Source organism: Solanum lycopersicum, chromosome 12 (genome assembly GCF_036512215.1).
Source record: "Solanum lycopersicum chromosome 12, SLM_r2.1".
Classification (NCBI taxonomy): Eukaryota; Viridiplantae; Streptophyta; class Magnoliopsida; order Solanales; family Solanaceae; genus Solanum; species Solanum lycopersicum.
In genome coordinates this window covers 51,691,059-51,710,772 of record NC_090811.1, presented here as the reverse complement: position 1 = coordinate 51,710,772, position 19,714 = coordinate 51,691,059, and the positions used below count along the sequence as shown (strand labels likewise).

Genomic DNA, 19,714 nt, shown 5'->3' with positions numbered 1-19,714 from the left:
TGATTCTATGAAGAAAATGACTTGCAGTTAAAAAGAATGGATTGAAATCACTTGAGAGAAAAACCAAGTCTTGAAAAAATTACACTTGGAGTTCTCTTGATCGAATATTCTGAGTTATGACCAAGATCAGGTGGAATACTGACTTAAGCAAAAGGTCGCTATAGAACCCATCCTATGGTATAACGAAGTTATATGACTTTGCCACCTTCTATAGTCAAACCCCATTTTGTTCATTTTTATTTGTTGAGTCAGTTCTTAACCCGCAGGGACCTAGCAATTGAATTAGGAACTTGTTATGACTGTTTTCTAAAGTTTTATTATTCTTGAAATGATTAGTTCAGAATTGTTTGCTTCTTGACTGGTTCTTTTACAAGTTGGAGTTTTCCATGGGGTAAGCGTTTAGACTAGCCCCAAGCTTATCCTGGGTTTCCATCTTCAGTAATTGCTTATTGTAGTTCTAACTTTTAGGTATTCAACTGGCTCTGAAACTCAGATGGGTAAAAGCCTATAATCCCCACTTTGGAATGCAAAAATGATTACTTCATTCAGTATAATGCTTCCAATTCACATGTAAAGTACATGTTACAATACAATACAATACAATAAATCTATGGATCAACTTCTTGAATTGCAGTTTGTACATTGTGAGATTTGTTATAGAATAAAGAAAATTTGAATCATATTACTATGTTATATTATTACATAAAGTCTCTTCATTGGGAATAATATAGATCACAGTCTGGAACCTTGATCTGCTTGAGAAAACTGCTGCCTCAATACCCTTCTCATGACTTTATTTGTTGCTGTTCTTGGAAGGGAAGGGAGAGGAACAATACTCGAAACCTGCACATATTGTTGTATTTAGATGAGACAATATATCCTAACGAACATGCAACCTTTCAGGCCTATGATATACCTTGAACAATGGGTTCAACTTCCTCTGCAAAGCTGTGTTGAAAGAAATCAACAAATTGACCAACTTTTGCTCCAAGTTATCTGAATCCTTGAACACGACTGCAATTACCAACTTCTCAGGCCCACCAGCAGCAGGTGGTACTCCAACTGCTGCTGTCTCTAGTATATTTTCATCTACTACATTGCATATGCGCTCAATCTCAAGTGAACTCACCTGACAAAACAGAATAGCAGAACTCTTAGGAAAGGAAACAATCCAGTATAAGTGGAATGCCTGGCAACTCAATGCCCATTCATATGCATAGTTTACAGGGATCTTAATACTAAACAGATACTTTCGGATTCAATTTCGAGGCTACATGCAGACCTTTATACCCCCTAGGTTCATTGTATCATCTGCACGGCCATGTGCATGGTAATATCCTTTGGACGTACGTTCAAAAACATCCCCGTGTCTTCTTAGAACCTGCGATACAAATGGTGCCAAACAAGATATTAGTAAAACTGAAATAGCTTAGACTACAGGATAATAATATGCATTACCTTTCCATTCAAAACAGGCATTCCTTTGAAGTAGATCTCATTATGGTCCGCGTTCAGCAGTGTACTTGAAGCTCCAAACATGAGAGGACCAAGGGCCAATTCACCATTCCCAGGAACATCTGATGGCTAAACAAAAGAAAAATAATATCTAAAATGTCCCAAAGAGTGGAGAGAATGAGCTACTGTCTCCCTACTGGTTATGGGAAATTCTCTCGTCATGAGCTAGACTATGGGATTGATTGAGACTCGAGTTTCATTTTTTTAACATGATATCAAAATCAGGCCTATTCCTATTCTTGGTTCACCCAGTCGACCTTATTTATACTATCCATGTCCACGCACTGGATATCCAGTCATAGGCATGCAGGCAGAGGGGATATTAAGTTCCCTGCATTTGATGAGGGAACTACGTTGTCTCCTTATATAGTCTTGGCAAAACCTGATGAGGCCAAGCTTTGTCAAGCCATTACTACAAGCCAAGAAAAGGGAGTTCACGTACCTTAAAGGCTTGTTCATGAAGATGGAATCTATGGGTCGATATGGAGAAGTGAAGCTGAAGAAAGGAAAATCTCAAATTGGATCCCAGAAAGCTTTTGGGAGTGCTGATGCAGCATCAGAATTATCTGGTGCAGAGTACCATGTCCTATAACGACTCTCACAGTCATTTTGTGATTTCTGTACATTTTAACTATTTTACTCCTTCATGTAGCTCCAATGCGCTATTTGTGGTCTTGGGGAGGGGGGGGGGGGTTCACGAGGTGGTTGAATGAATTTTTGGAAGGATGGGAAGTTTGACCGAAATCAACATTCAATGAAGATGAGGGTCAGAATGGAATTAGATATACATAGTATGGCAGCGGGTATACAGGTTCTAATTTTGGCCAGGTGGGAGGCATGTGCATATATGCAAACATCATCTCATTCATCTTTATATGGCATTGATATCGGGTGAACGTGATTGGCATTGTGAAAGTGGCTTACTTACTCTTGTCTTAACTAGACTGTGATCTCAGATTACTTGGACTTGATCTCTATGTGATTGTTGTTGGCATTAGCTTTTAAGTCCGCATGTGTTTTCCTTAAAATGAGTTGTATAGGTGAAAGATAGAGGAACAGGGCAGTTTAGGGCCGACCCTCGTCATCGCTTCAAATGTGGGTCGATCGACCATGTTCTTGAGTACTCGTGGATTTTGCACTCACCCTTTCTTTCTTCGGCACCATTGTGTGCAGGTTCTGAGCCGAGTTCCAATGGTCGGTGATTGGTAGCAGATTGAGCTTTCACCCCAAACTTTTCGGTAGTTGCTTGACTGATCTGCAACTTCTAGATCTCCTCTTCTATAATTACTTTCTTTTATGTTGTTTTTATTTCCAATATTGTCTAGATCAAGATTTTACTCCATGGTTCGCAGAGGCTTGTACTAGGACATCAGATTTTGGGTAGTCTGTATCTATTTCTGCATTTTTCTTATGAATTTTATGAGAAAGGCTGAATTATGCATTATTTCAGATTTATTTAATATTTTCTCATATTTGTGCTTCGACTTATGATTATGTGTTTTGGGTTGTTTACCTATCAATGGGTTAGATAGGTGCCATCAAATCTCCAGTATTTGGATCATGACTTGTCTGCAGATATTGTTCCCCTATTGTGGATAAACCAGTCCTAACAGAAATCTGAGATTGTGACAAGATGTCTGCTTAAGCTGAAGGTGCTGACTTTGACAAGGTCCGCAATTGCGCCTTAGAGTCCACTATCGAGAGGAAGTTGACCCAAGACTGGACCATGATTGCACCCCGACAGATGCAATCGCGAGAATAACCTCAATGTTTCCAACTTCCCTTTTTCAGTCTCATAGTATTTCTAATCACTAGTTGTAGATATTTTAGACTTCATTAGCTTCTATTGAGCCGTAGTATTAATACCCTACATTCTCAATTTAGTAGAGTTAGATTATATTGATGTATGAACTTGGTAGGGGAGTCAGCGTATCTATTGGATCAGTTCCAACTTTGCGAGGAAGCAAAGAGATTTGGCTATTATCTTCTTGATGGGTTCTTAGCTTAGGTGCTAGGATTTAGTGTAGCAGGTCGATTTTGTGGCCTTTCAATCTAGTTATTGTCTACTTGGTTGAATTTCCTTTGCCTAAATTCAATTTCTATCCTCTAAATTTCTTGTTATTGTCGATTACATCAAATGCTCAGACCTGATCACATTTGGTAAACACTCAACTCTCACTAGCTTAAGAAGAACTTAATAGGCAAGCATAAAATGTGTGACATGATATTAAATGCAGTTTGCTCTAGCAAATACTATTGATGTTCCAAATATAAGGTTGTATCGTGCTTACTATAGGAAACCCATCATCGCCAAGAATATGAAGACTACATCCCATGACTGCTGTGCTGAAAGCGGCTAAAGACTGGGGCTGCAACATTGACCCAGAGACAAAGGAGCCACCAATCTCTGTACCACCGCAATACTCCATTATCGGTTTATATTCAGCTCTTCCCATTAGCCAAAGATATTCATCCACGCTAGATGCCTCACCAGTGGAGCCAAAGCAACTAGGATCATGTATGAACTACATTAAGCCCAAGAAAGGGAAAGGAAAAATAGTCTTGAGCAGAATTCATTTTGATGTGCATATATGTAGGAAAAATATTGTTTTCATATAATATCAGTATTTGAAATATAAATTCATGAATCAAACATGTGCAAGCTTGCCACGCAATTTCAGTCAATTTGGAAGGAAATAACAGGCAAGGAGATAAAGAAATATAAGTAAAACAAGAACGAAGATACCAATAGAGCTCTTCGTGAAATAAAAACATAATGAGAGAGTTGCTTAGAAACTACCGGATGGTTGACCAATCATAGCCATCAGGAGAATTTTTTGCTTTCCAAGTCCTCACGATACTTGGAATCACCCCAAGCATAGTTACTTTAGCATCCTGGTTAATTTGCAAAGGGGAGATTTTTCATGAGCATAAATAACTAAAGGTATTCAACATTTAAACAATGTAGGTTTGCGATGAATAAAAGATTCTAAAATACCATATCTATCAGAGATTGTGATGCCTCGAATAGTTCACTTCTGTTGGGTCGGTGAGCACCACAGGCTTAGCAATAAAATTGTAAAATTGTAAAACTGTACATACAATAGAGTGTTCTCTTTCCATCCATCATTTTTTTCCTTTTCAATAAAATTTTGGAATTAAGAAACTTAGCCTGTTTAGTTTTCTGATAGTCCACCCAAAGTATAATTGCAAGGCTAATGCAAGTAGGAAGAGATAAAAGTTAAGTTCAAAAGACTAAAATAAATAGATACCTTCCCTAGCTTACAACAAGAAAATACACCAGATTAGAAGATGACAAAGCAACAAGATATTAGCTGACACAATTATCTCAAATGTATATAATTGTGATACAGAGTGATTTTACCAAGTCATTCAACACGAAAAAGGAGACCAAGGAAGAATAACAATGAAAGAAATTAACCTGTACAAACTTAGCAAAGCCAGAACCAAGGGGAGATCCATTATACAAGGCAATGGATGCCCCATTCAACAATGCAGCATAAACGAGCCAAGGTCCCATCATCCACCCAAGATTAGTGGGCCAAGCAACAACATCGCCATTTTTGATATCCATATGGCACCACCCATCAGCAGCCGCCTTGAAAGGTGTGAGGAGAGTCCATGGAATTGCCTTCGGATCTCCTGGACCATTTAGGATTTTAGTGTGACCATTTCTTCAACTGCTTCATTTGCCTTACCAATACAATGAATTCTTGAAAATCAATTGGTAAACATAACGAGGATATTGTGCACTGCCAATTCAGTTCGACAGTTGACTTGACTACTAAATTATCCATTCTTGTTTAGAAAGAGGATATCTATATGTGAATGTAAATATTGATGTGATTTCTTCAACCCTTAATTTATTATGAAAAAAAGGATTCTACACCCACTCACCCCCCTCTCAACCTTCCCTCAAAAAAGAAAGGGAAGTATCAGTACCAAAACAGAAACAAGACAGGCAATTCCCTTGGAAACCCAAGAATCACAGAAATGGAATCCAACATCATGTAAACCACCCCTGCAAGCACAATTATACAAACACTCAGATCTCACTTCCAACTTGGCACAACCACCTGCATATCACTCTTGACCCAAAATATTCTAGATTTTTAGTAGTACAAGCAGCCTTAGCAAAGAGTTGTTTTGCAGTTCTTGACTGGAGAAACATGTGGATGCTCTACAATCATGGGAGCTTTCTTGTTAGGTTAGGGTAATTTTTCAAATATAAGCGTGCATCAGGCCTTCCTTACACTATCCATTCCAAAGTACTATTTTCCCTCTTTATAGTGTTGTTCACGTGAGAGGCCCCAGTTTAATGATGCTACAGTGAGACATGAACCTTAAGTGAACTTCCTTGTTTTCTTTCTTCAAAATGATACTATTGTTAGATTCATTGTGAATATTCTAGAATATATATAAATATAGTAGGTAGCTTAATTTATTTATTTATTTTTGTTGAATCCTGTTGTAATTAGGTACTGATCTACTTATGTTTTTAGAACATGTTAACCTAATTATTTAAACTCCAATAGCTTGAGGGAAAAAACAAGTCGGGTTCTTTCTTATTTTCTCTCACTTCATATGTTATCAAAGCCTTGAAGGCTTCCAAACTCAGAAATCTTCCGGCAACTTTTCGCAAATGTCTGAAGAGAATTACGTTTTCATAGGGTTGCGGTCAAAACACCACCATCACAAGCAAAACCAAGCTAGGTCTGTTGCCGCCTTCCATCCGACAAGCCCTCGTACGCAAACCAGAGCCAGTCCAGATTCCAACGAGATCTGCTCAAGCGCCGATGCATGGACAGGACTACTTTACGAAGACCAAGAACATGAGAAATTGTTGAATATACAAATGCAGACTGCACAGGGTTACCCTCTGACAAACAGTCCACTTTTGGATACTGTGTTCTAGTTTGGAGAAGTTTGGCATCATGGAAAAGAAAAATAAAATGTTGTTGTTAGATCAAGTGCAGAAGCCTAACATCGGTCTATGGCAATGGTGACATGTGATATGGATCAAGAAACTACAGAAAGCGTCAAAATATGGGTAGCTTAAAGCAATGCAACTTGTGTGCACTAAGGAGGTTGCACTTCACATTGCACCTAATTCAGTGTTTCATGAGAGGACCAAACACAGAGATTGACTGTCAATATGTCAAAGAGACGGTACTCTCAACAGATATTGTCACAAAGTTCTTGTGGTAAAATGATCAGCTTATTGACATATTCACAGTTTTTAGCCAATCTCAGAGCAAGTTTTATACATAGCAAGCTTGAAACATACATTTTGTATGCACTGACTTAAGCGGGAGTGTTAGAATCCTAGTGAATATTCTAGAATATATGAAATATAGTAGGTTGCTTTTGTTATTCCTATCGTAATCAGGTATTGATTTTCTTTCTTTCTTAGAACACGTAAACATAGTCATCTAAACCTGATAGCAGCCACAATGGAACACCTACATTAAAGTTGATTGGTTTAATGAACACTCAAGATGTTTATCGTGGAAGAAAATTCCAAGAATGACCCAAGATAACAAGAAGTTGACTATGTGCAACATACATTTAATTGTCCAAGTTTGAGTCCAAAATCCAAATGATTGGGGCTACATTAAGGCCAAGATGAGGGTCCACATGGATCCCAAAACAGGAGCATAAAAGAGAGCTGAAATTTCATACAAAAAAATTGTTGAAGTCGTGTGGAACTTTTGTGGAATTTTGCCACTTCTTTCTCTTCTCTTGACAAGCTAATTTATAGGAAAATGTCTGACATCTTTTGACATGTTTTCCTAGTTCAATGTTTCCTATTTTAAAAAAAATTCTAGTTTGAAGTTTCCTAGTTATTATTACCATAAAAGTAGGATCTGAATCCCACGCTACTTGGGATAGATTTCTCCTTGGATTTTGTTATTTTCAAAAGCCACGATTAATACTATTTGAGACATTTCTCTTCTTTACACTTGTGTGTGGTGACTATGGATTTGATAAAGAAGATTCTTTAAGAGGTAGAATTAATGATTAACTTAATATATTTGGTTTCTGCTTAAGTAAATTAAAGAAGGTAATTAGTCTTACACTAATTGTTGTCTCTAATTTCACCGAAATAAGAGTCTAGATCACTTTTTGATCAAAGTTTTTGAATTAACTATATTAGTATCATATTTAGTTTTAATCACCTAATTTGAATATTAAGATCATTTAGGGTTCCTAGCACTTAATCTTGAAATTTGGGGATTTATCTCAAATTTCACATATCTTTCAATTAAGGTGTTTATTCTTTGTACTTTTGCTTCCGCGTAATTTTCTTGTTTATTCAAGTAACCAGATTTTTACAGGACTCCAATGCCTAGAGGGAATTCAAGTCGAGCTCTCTCTTATTTACACCTCCACTTCACATTATCATCTTAACAAGTATGCCTCAATCTCTGCACTCGTCTACCTCATTATTGTACCATCTTAAACCACAGTAGACTAGGGCAAGTAACTTCTCCAATAGTCCAATGCTATGAGTTAAGTCATTATTGCCTTCCACTTCCTTTCAGAATCTAGATTGTCCTTGCTATAGAATCTTGATCCTGTTTCTTTCTTTAAAAAAAAAAAAAAAGAATCCCGATCCTATTTTCACGAAGTGATGATATCCCCAACTTTAATATTTTGGAAGTGACATGCAGTTCAAACAAAAATCAAAATGCATATTGGCATGAAAGAATTGTACATAAGTTTTACTCTTACTACACCTGTTGTGCCAGATGAGAACAGAATGTTCGTAAATGCATCAATAGGTTGTTCAACAGCAACAAACTCAAGTCCCCTGCATTACAAACAACTAGCATTCAATGGGAAATGCGTGTAACATTATGTAAATGAACATATAGTCAGAGATGAAAAAAGTAGACTTGTTTTTTTATAATCAGGCTAAGAAGGTGGAGTATGGGTTAGGCTTTGACCCTACCCATTGTTCAAAGCAAGTTCCAAAAGATTACAAAACAAGAAGGGAGACATTTTTCTATACCTCCATAATTACAAGCTAAGAATGGACAACCCACTGTAACTCGACATAAGCATGGGCGTGGCAAAGGGTTGGCATGAATGACTTTGTCAAAGGCCAAAATGCGGGTGAAATCAATCATACGTTGTGTGAGCAGAGTGTTGGCATGGTCAAATGGGTTCAAATTATGTTGGTAGGACAGTGTCAAGACATGACATGGGCGTTGGCAAGGCAACCGCCGATGGCATGACTTGGGCGCTGGCCGACATCGGTTGTGGACGACGTTGGTATATGAAAATCATATGGTCTGGTCAAATGCGGGAAAATCGAGTTGAGCTAAATTAGAGCATAATCAAATATGAATGAAAAGCAGCAAGAAAACAATGAATGGCACGAGTGGATTAAAAGTTAGCATGGCCAAGGCAAGGCAGCGGCAGGGCGTAAGTAGTGTGGAGGCATGAAAAATGAGCGGATGGATTCGAGTGGACTTTGATGAGGTAATGACTATACAATGTTTAGACATTGTATTGGAGCCAAAAATATTGAGGAAACATGCAGCAAAGAGACGAGATCCAGTCAGCCAAGTCACATGTCAAGCACATGCGGCGGTTACATTTTTGTAACCGATTGTGTCCAGATTCATTTGTATCTTGTAATAGCGTTTTAATTCGAAATTTTAAATGCCTTATCAGTTGCGGATGTCAACTAAATTATATTTTAGTGGGCTAAGCATTTGACAAGTGTTAGACATGTGTCACAACACTATGCAATGTAAAGGTTTTAAGAACAAGTCTGGAATTTCACCAAGACACTTAGAATAAAATGTGAAGGTTTTAAGAAGTCTAAGGCAGCAATCGACTTGTGATTGTGTCTTAAGTCGAAGTCGAAGTCGAAGTCGAAATTGGACAGAATTGTTGTTCCAACGAGTGAGTCCGTTGTATTGTTTTGATTATAAATATAAAGGTTGGGTTTGCCCGTATGTTTATGTATTGATTTCCTGTTAATGTCTGAAAAATAATCTAAGGCATATAAAAGAAAAACGTCCTTGAACGTTAGCAGAATAGGCTGCGAAAGGGGCTAAGTTGAGTGGGACTTGACTGCCATCACGTCGGGCTAACCTCTTGCACGAAATTAAGGTGAAGTAATTTCCACGTGTGACACCCACCCAGTTATGTTTGAGGTTATGTAAAAGATGTAAGCCTATGGTAAATTTCCTAAACTAAGTCATGTGCGAAGATTCCACTCTCTAACACTAGAAAACAATTAGGAGGTTGCAAACGAAGATGAAACATGTGTTGAAGATTAGTATCCTTTAAGAAATCTAAACAAACCTATCTAGCCATCCAAAATGATCAAGATAGAATTCTGAGGGTACCTACTTCCTTCCTCTTGTCACGAGGCTTAACATATTCCAATTGGCCCCTCCACTAAAAATTTTAATATCCTCTTGGGGATAAATTACACCATCAATGCCACATTTTTTATTTAGTCGTGCACCGGCTCTTGTCCTTCCTACATTCTGATTGAGTTAGGCCCAAAGGTGGTAGTAATATCATGTGTTAATTTATCATGTAAGTTTCTGATTGTTCTGTTTTTATTTCCTTTCTCCGTTACTTCCCTTGTATTCTTCGCTCAGGGCAATGCGGATAAAACTCATCTTACATGCTTCTTAATGTTTAAAAGAAGAAGTTGATATAACATTCCAAACTCTGACCCAATTCATTGGTAACAATTAAGTATGACAAAAAAAAGAACAAGCACTATATTGTCCTTTTCCTAGATTAAACATGTACCAAAAAAATTATAAGAATCTCTGAGGCAGGAGTTCTTACTTGGAATCTTTCACTCTGTCTAAAAAGTCAGGCCAAGAGATGTCACCATCACGTAATTCTATGCTCAAGCTGGAGACTCTATTGGGAATCACAATTGCCATCGGTGAATGAGCTTCAACAACTCGACTGCAGTTTTCAACGAGTGAGTCAAGAAAGAGAAGACATGAAAAAAGGGGAAATGCATAATTTACTACTGCCGCTAGAGGTTAAGCTTGCATGAACCTCGATACAGTTCATAATGTCTGAAGCAGAAAGGGAGGAGAGAGATGACCTGTACAAGGGTATCTTTTTTTCTCCACGGGGAATAAAATCCTGTACACATCATTGACAGAACGAAATTAAACAAGAAAAGGACCAATAAATAGTAATAACAAACAAATGGGAAGCAAAATGAGTGCAGCTGCATATGCCAAAAGGAGTAATAAGAATGAGGAATAATGATTTGTACCGAATTTCACCATTTGAATTTTGTTGAACTTGAGGAATAAAATATAAATTAAAGTACAATTTGATCATAGGGGAGTCCATAAGAAGCAATGATCAAATAATAGAGCCATTAAATAGTGTTTCTGCAGTAGATACTTCCATGAATGTTAGTCCAACTAGATTTTTGGAAGCCTGTCCGTAAAATACTGGAACTCTTTGGAAATTCTTCAAATGCCCTTAGTAGAGAAAATTAGACAAAAAAGACCCAATGTTCATGAGTATGAAGAATTTACTTCTCCACGATCAAACTGCTTTATTTTTTCGAAGTAGTAAAAATGAAGCCATAACAAATTTGCTGGAAGCTAATATTTAAAATATTCCTACATTTCTTTATATATGTATTATTTTTTAAGAATAAAAGAAAAAGTGTTTACCAGCTTTGAGTCTCAAATGAAGTTCTTTCATCATTTCAACGCATCAACTGGACTTTACATGCTTAAAAAACTGAATTCTCCAAAAAGATTTTAAAATAATGAAACAAAATAAACTGATTAGGCAACTGCTCCATAATCTTCCTGATCATCTGTACGTAAATTGGTTATATCCAATACTATCATATCTAAATATTTTAAGAAGATATTAACCCATGACTTTACAACCATCTCCTGTCCAGCTAATATGGTCTCACATATTATCTTCATATATTGCTTAATTTAATCTAAAATAGAAACACAATATTTTTTAGAACTCATTTGTATCCACTTCTTTAATGCATACTATAGTTACATTTTTTCCTCAATTCTTTGTTAATTTTGGGTTATTATCTGATATATTGTTGAATGACTGACTATAAAACCATCCGAGACCATAAGATTTTGAATGTAGTACTATGTTATCTGATGCATTAAAATCAATGCACTAGTGTGGGTCCTACCTTTACAACCCTGTCTTTTCTTAGTGTAGAACTGCTAGCATAGGAAGGAGTTAGAAACTTGTATTCATCCAATGAAATTTTAATGACTTTAAAAGATAACATATATATGATACAATAGCTAAAAAGAATATCCTCAATCAATAAATAGAGCACCTGAGTAAAAATTGCTTTTGCTTTTGATAAGATGAGCCTTGTTGAAATTTCACTTGGGGCAAAACTATCAGCAATGGACACAACTACATAACCAGCAAGAACAATAGCCAAGTAGATCACCACAGAATTAACATCCATCGGCATATCTATAGCTATGGCAGATCCTTTCTCCAAACCCAGGCTTTCAAGAGCATATGCAACTTCCCTGTAAGTACAGTTATAACTGTGAGAAAGGTTATGATTCAGAGATTTCAATAACTTGGCTGAACGCACAGTGAAGGAAGTATGTTGTGGACGCATTTGTGGGCAAGACATGTGCAACAGAGAGTCAAATAACTTGATTCAATTATAACGCTTGTAGTTCTTATTATTCTAGAGTTAGGAAGAATTTAATTATATTAGTAGTAGTTTTCCTATTAGTTTAGAATAGGATTTATGTTTTCTAGTTTCATAAGACTTCCTATTACGGTAAGAAGACTCCTATTTAAAGGAGGATTTGAGGAATAAGAAGTACGCAGATTTTTATCAGAAAACAAGAGATAGGAGTTCTCTCTTAATGAACTCTAAGGTTTCGGCCTCCCTTTGATGAGCTGAATTCATACACAAAAAAATAGGTCAATCTAGGAATTCGAACAAAAGCAAGGGAAAATCAAAGGCAGTTGAATTTGATTTCCTTGTTCATCGTCCTGTGACTCGATCCTTCTCTAATAATTCTAACAATTTGGTATCAGAGCCTAACATAATGGATGATGAGATCACTTCCAGGTTTCAGGAAGAACGGGTGATAATAAAGACACTAATGGACTCTAAACTTGCAGCAATGGAACAACGTCTCGGAGAAAGGATTGTCCAAGCTATTCAAGAACAACTTTAAAGCTTGGGAATCGGCTCAACAAAACTAACAGCCCAAGGGACTGAGTCCAGTAGTGCTCCGACAACAAGTAGATCAACTAATCCGGCTTCTAGAGGCAATACACTGCAAATTCATCCGACTGATCAGAATCATCCAAGTAGTGGAAACTCCAATTCGACAATACCAAGATATGCAAAGATGGATTTTCCTAATGATGGCACTAACGACCCATTAATTTGGGCACATCGTTGTGAACAATTTTTTGAAAATCAACATATAGCAGATGCAGAAAAGGTTGGAGTTGGTGGGTTTCACTTGTTAGGAGAAGCGCAATTATGGTACTATCAGCTTAAACGAGCGAAGGGCACAATGAGTTGGGAAGATTTTCAAAAACGATGTGTCCAGCGATTTGGACCTCCCGAAAGCAGCAACCCGGTGGGTGAACTGGTCACGTTTCGACAAACTAGTACAGTTGAAATTTATCAACGTCAGTTTCAAGAAAAGTTGGCTAGGGCTGATGAGCTTATTCCCGAACACTTGCACGTGGGCATATTTATGGCAGGGTTGGACGATTCAATCAAATTGGACGTAAAACTGCTTAAACCACCTGACTTATCGACGGCTATGAGTATAGCCAGGGCCTTAGAGCAAAAACAGCAACTGCAAAGAGTCAGTAACACTCGTAAGGCGGCATGGCAGCCGTCTCGGACGAGTCATGGCAGCACACTGAGCTCAACTAAGTCTAATAATGGTCTAGTTGGTTCATCTACCTTGACGGATATCCAAACTAGCAACCAAACCCCTTTTTTCAAACGATTAACTCGTGTAGAAATGGCAGAGAGAAGAGCTAAGGGATTATGCTATAATTGTGACGAACAATATTCAGCCACTCACCAGTGTAAACGACTCTTTTTGTTTGAATTGGATGATTCAATTGATGACGAAATTCCGGAAGTTCCGGATGACTGCCCGAAAATTTCATGCAATTACAGGTCAAAGGCATGCACAAACATGCAATTACTCATTAACAGACATCACATGCTTAATCTTATTGATTCTGGAAGTACCCACAATTTTATAAGTTCGACAGCTACTTCTTCTTGATGTTCTTTCCTTGCACAACATCAGAATCTCTATTTCTAATGGGGAGAAAGTTCAGTGCTTGGGGGTCTGCACAGGGGTTACAATTTCGATAGGTGAACATAACTTTATTGTAGACCTTTATGTCATTCCCTTGGGTGGATTTGATCTTGTTTTGGGAGTGAAGTGGTTACAGTCTTTGGGTCCTATACTTTGGGATTTTGCAGCACTTACTATCAGTTTTTCGGTGGAAGGGAAATCAGTTTTGCTTCAGGGACAACAAGGGTATTGTGGGAAGGCTTTGCATCTGCTAGGAAAGGGAATTACTGATGAGCAGCGACTGGAATACCTTTTGACCGAGTTCGATGATCTGTTCCAAGAACCTAAGAGTTTACCACTATTGAGACAATGTGATCACCGCATTAGTTTGCTGCCCGGAACAGCCCCTGTAGTTGTTTGTCCTTATCGATACCCTCATCGGCAAAAGGATGAGATTGAGAAGCAATGTGAGCACATGTTGTAACAAGGATTGATCCGACCAAGCAAGTCCCCTTTTTCTTCACCTGTGTTATTGGTATCTAAGAGAGATGGGTCTTGGCGTCTTTGTATTGATTACCATGAACTGAATGCCAAAACAGTAAAGGACAAGTTTCCAATTCCAGTAGTGGACGAGTTACTAGATGAGTTACATGGGGCCAAGTACTTCACTAAACTAGATTTGTGTTTTGGATACCATCAAGTCCGCATGTCTTCGTATATGTGGAAAAGACGGCCTTTAGAACTCATCACGGGCACTTTGAGTTTCTTGTCGTGCCGTTTGGACTGACTAATGCCCCATCTACTTTCCAAGCTTTGATGAATGAGGTCTTTCATGAGTTCTTTCGCCTCTTTGTGTTGGTTTTCTTTGATGATATCTTACTTTATAGCAGTTGTTGGGAGGACCATTTGGTTCAAGTGCGTAAAGCTTTTTGTTATTGCGCGCACACAGGTTGTATTTGAAACAGTCCAAATGTTGCTTTGGTACAACTCAAGTCGCATATTTGGGGCATATTATTTCAGTTACAGGTGTGGAAGTAGAGAGGAGCAAAGTACAAGTTATTCTGGATTAGTCGCAACCTCAATCAATTATACCTCTTCGTGGGTTCTTGTTATTGACAGGTTACTACCGCAAATTTATTCGTGACTATGGGCAACTGGCAGCACCTCTGACTGGTCTACTTAAGAAAAACTCCTTCCAATGGAGCGATCTGACCCTTGATGCATTCCAGAAGCTTCAGCAAGCCTTATCCTCTGCTCCAGTACTCAGGCTGCCCGATTTTACTATGAATTTCACTGTAGAATGTGATGCTTCAGGAGGTGGTATAGGGGCTGTTATGCAACAGGAAGGTCAGCCCATAGCATTTTTTAGCCGACAGCTAGCGGCTCGTCACCAAAAATTAGCTGCATATGAGAGGGAGTTGATTGGCCTTGCAAAGGCAGTACAACATTGGCGGCCATACTTGTGGGAGCGCCCTTTCCTTATCAGAACAGATCAGTACAGCCTGAAATAATTGCTAGAACAATGGCTGACTACACCACCTCAACAACATTGGTTGAGTAAACTCATGGATTATGATTTTACAGTGGAGTACCGGGCTGGTTGTCTCAATAAAGCTGCGGATGCTCTATCTAGAATGACACATGAGGACCCTTCTTTGAATGCTATTAGCTCCCCTCTAGCACATTACTGGACACAATCCGGGAGGAGCTTACAGAATCATCAGAATTGTTGGCGTTGTATGATAAAGTCAAGCTAGGAGAATTAAATTTGGACTGGCAAGTTCAAGATGGGTTGCTTTTGTTTAAAGATCGCATCTACCTTTTACAGACTTCTCCCTTGTTACCTACTATACTTTCTGCTTATCATGATAGTGCCCATGAAGGGATACACCGAATTCGTGGGGATTTCTACTGGAAAGGTATGAAAACAAACATTGTTGCATATGTCGCTGCCTGCCCAGTGTGTCAACGCAGTAAATCTGAACATTTAAGTCCGGCATGATTGCTACAACCTCTCCAGCTACCAACTCAGATCTGGTCAGGCATCTCCATGGATTTTATTGATGGATTGCCCAAGTCTTGGGGGAAGTCAACCTTGTTTATAGTAGTGGATCGGTTCTCAAAATATGCTCATTTCATACCATTGGCTCACCCATACACAGCTGTTTGTGTGGCTCAGATATTTTTTGAGCAAATTGTTAGCTTGCATGGAATACCTGAAACTATTACATGTGATAGAGATGTGGTTTTTACTAGCACTTTTTGGAAGGAACTTTTTCGCTTGAATGATACTAAACTACAATTTTCATCTGCATACCACCCACAAACTGATGGGCAAACAGAGGTCGACTTTTGAAATGTATCTTCGCTGCTTTGTTGGTAATTATCCTCGAAAGTGGGTTGCTTGGGTTCCATGGAGAGAATTTTGTTATAACATGTCTTTTCATTCGGCATTACAAACCACACCCTTCAAGGTTGCTTATGGTCGTGACCCACCTCGTTTGCTTTCATATGAGTCTGGTACCACTAGGGTAGAAGCTGTTGAACATGCATTGCTGGAACGTGATCACATCTTAGGTGATATTCGAATTCGGTTACAAGCAGCACAACAACGAATGAAGGAATATTATGATAGGGGTCATTGTGACGTCGAATTTGCTCCGGGGTCACTTGTATTGCTTCGTTTACATCCTTACAGGCAGCGTACAATGCGGCTGAGCATTAACAATAAATTGTCACCTAAATTTTTTGGTCCATTTCCAATCTTACGGCGAATTGGACAGGTTGCATATGAGTTGAAATTTCCAAATGACAGTCGACTTCATAACGTTTTTCATGTTTCCCTATTGACGGCATTCAAAGGCGACCAACTCCCACCTATTACAGAGCTACCAGCACTTGAGGATGGAAGAGTAGATCCCTTGCCTTCTGCTGTCATTCGAGCTCGTCTAAACCGTGGTACAAAGGACATTCTTATACAATGGTCAGGTATGCTAGAGGAGGAAGCGACTTGGGAGGATGTAGACTGTTTTAAGCAGGCTTATCCATTGTTCGAGCTTGAGGACAAGCTCTTTCAGTATGAGGGGGGTAATGTTGTGGAAGCATTTGTGGGCAAGACATATGTGCGACAGAGAGTCAAATAACTTGATTTAATTATAACACTTGTAGTGTTCTTATTATTCTAGAATAGGAAGAATTTAATTATATTATTAGTAGTTTTCTTATTAGTTTAGAATAGGATTTATGTTTCCTAGTTTCATGAGACTTCCTATTACTGTAAGAAGACTCCTATTTAAAGGAGGATTTGAGGAATAAGACGTACGCAGATTTTTATCAGAAAACAAGAGATAGGAGTTCTCTCTTAATGAACTCTAAGGTTTCGGCTTCCCTTTGATGAGCTGAATTCATACACAAAAAAATAGGTCGATCTAGGAATTCGAACAAAAGTAAGAGAAAATCAAAGGCAGTTGAATTTGATTTCCTTGTTCATCATCCTGTGACTCGATCCTTCTCCAATAATTCTAACAAAGTAACTCATACATGAAACCACAAGGAATAGAACAATATAAAAAGATATGAAACAGGTAAGTTGGATTCATTTAGGAAGTTAGTGATTCGCTGCTAGTTCATCCTCCCCACCCCTCTTTTGACCTAGTTACTAATAGAAAATTGAACAAACAACACCTTGATGAACTTTAAATTAAATCTTATTGCTCAAAAAATTGGCGGTTTGTGGTATTTTCATGTAGTTGACTGCTTCCTAAATCTACAACTTTTATTTAGAGAAGATGTAATAATTTCATAATATCATATCAAAGCTGATCTAGCAACCCTTGTAAATTGAACTACATCAGTTCATAGACAAAATAATTAACAGTACCGATGTATCTTACCAAACTGATTCACGTAACTCCTGACAGGTCATCTTTTCAACAGGTGCTTCATCATTTCCTTCACTTCGCCATATTATGGCTACATCACTTAAAGTCCTCTTTCTTAAACTGAGGCAATTCTTCGCTGGATTCGCTCGTGCTCCAGGAAGCCACTGACCACCTGGATGAGATGGACTCTCACGTAAAATACATTCAGGGGGAACTGAAAATGAAATATTCATTTCTTCCAATATGGTTTTCCAAAATACCTAGCAAAAGAAGTGATTGAGCAGGAAACGAGAGAGTCAACAAACACATGATTCCTTATTAGCATCAAAAACAAAACATAAGTCAAATGATAATGACTTCAACCTCAAATTAGATTCAACCTAACCTACCTCTTGGTCGGAGACTGAGAATCTCTGAAAATCTGAGAAGCTAGAAATTGGGTCGTCATATTTTGATCCCAAAAACTCCATTCCACGTCTTTCCAAAAGTTGGCCAATATTCGTCAACCTTGCAGTTTTTCTGTTCCAGAAAAGATGAAATCAAAATAACATAACAAATTCAAACAAATTTAAGTTCGGGGAATTCTATGCCTCTATAATTATTTTCATACACTGCACAAAACAAATGCAAAATCTACCCAGTAGGAGCAGTTGGAAAAGGATCACTATTCACTTATCAACAGAAAATAAGAACAAAGCGAAGTGGAGATCATTATTCAAGTATACAAGTAATATGGAAAATTGGCATGATATTTTGAAATCCTACACACCTTTCGACAACCAAACCCACAATACCATGTAGCATGATGGTACACTCATCCATTAGTCCCAAATTATCACTATTTTTCAGTTAGATGTCTTTCTATCATCCAGTTAAGCATCTTTAATTCAAATTCTTAAACATAACACCATCTTTCATATGTACATTGATAAAACTTAGCCTATGTGAGCTCCACAAGCATAGTCGGTCACAAATTCAGATAAAGCACAGGCAATCATGAAGTGTAAACATAGTCAAATTAATATTCCATAAAAATGATCAAATCAAAACTCAAAGAAAGGTTAGAGGGACTAACGGGTCGGGTAACCAGGCAGGCGGGTCAGGCCCAAAATCCTTGTAGCAGCCATAGTACATCATCTGATGGAAAGAGAAAGGAAGGTTTGGGGTGAGTAGTTCTTTGGAGATATGGTGCCATGTTTGTGGAGTAACAGACCCGTAATTACGAACAATCCGTGTCAGTTCTTCGTGAAGTTTCCCGGCGAGTTCAGTGGGTATTCCGAGAGCTTCGACGTCGGCGACGGTGACGGAATCTAAGGTTCTGTAATTCTGATTAGCCATAACCTACACACGGAGATTGATTACACATAGATTAGAGCAAATGGCGAGTCAAACAGCTTGTCGATGAATGATGAAGAGTTGTTAGATGAAGAGAAACCAAACTACTTCTATTACTGTATACCTGTAAAGCTTTATTTTAATTTGAATGATTGGAAACGTCTTGGTTGCTGCCGAATATTTACCAGCAATTAAAGAGAATAATGATTGATATTATTTAATTTGTTGATTATTTTTTCCTTTTCTAACGGAGAGGGTTAAAATTATTTTTGAATTATGAAAAATACATCACTTATATTTTTTATTATATTTTGGAATCAGAAATATTTCACCTATATTTCAAGAGATTACAAATACCTTTAAGAATTGACTCCTCAAATTTTAGTAACATGACAAATCACATGGGACTAATTCCTCCGCCTAAAAAAATTGACCATTAGACGCGACAAAGCCACCACAAAATCTTAAATATTATCACTAAAGATTATAAGTGATTTTTAGTGGTGACTAAAAGCTCCAACAACCATTCGCTAATAAAACATATTTCCTCAACACAAAAGTATGATATTTAATATTCTACTACAACCTAATTTTCTAAAATAAATAACTTGTAATATCAATATTAAAAACATTTAATATTATTACAAAAAATTA

General features: G+C 37.8%; 1 protein-coding gene across 1 annotated transcript; it reads right to left on the bottom strand.

The window, feature by feature from the left end:
- Nucleotides 1–518: 518 nt before the first annotated feature.
- On the bottom strand, nt 519–19,368 carry LOC101262391 (hexanoyl-CoA synthase-like). The gene is made up of 15 exons (XM_004252196.5): nt 19,185–19,368; nt 18,801–19,066; nt 18,115–18,244; nt 17,738–17,985; nt 11,873–12,077; nt 10,631–10,671; nt 10,360–10,485; nt 8,277–8,350; nt 4,958–5,178; nt 4,316–4,410; nt 3,807–4,023; nt 1,459–1,584; nt 1,283–1,381; nt 917–1,129; nt 519–843 (listed from the first exon to the last, which is right to left on the bottom strand). The coding sequence occupies exons 2-15, from the start codon at nt 19,061–19,063 to the stop codon at nt 733–735; spliced, it is 2,169 nt and encodes a 722-aa protein (XP_004252244.1). The 5' UTR covers nt 19,064–19,066; nt 19,185–19,368; the 3' UTR covers nt 519–732.
- Between the last annotated feature and the right edge of the window lie 346 nt (nt 19,369–19,714).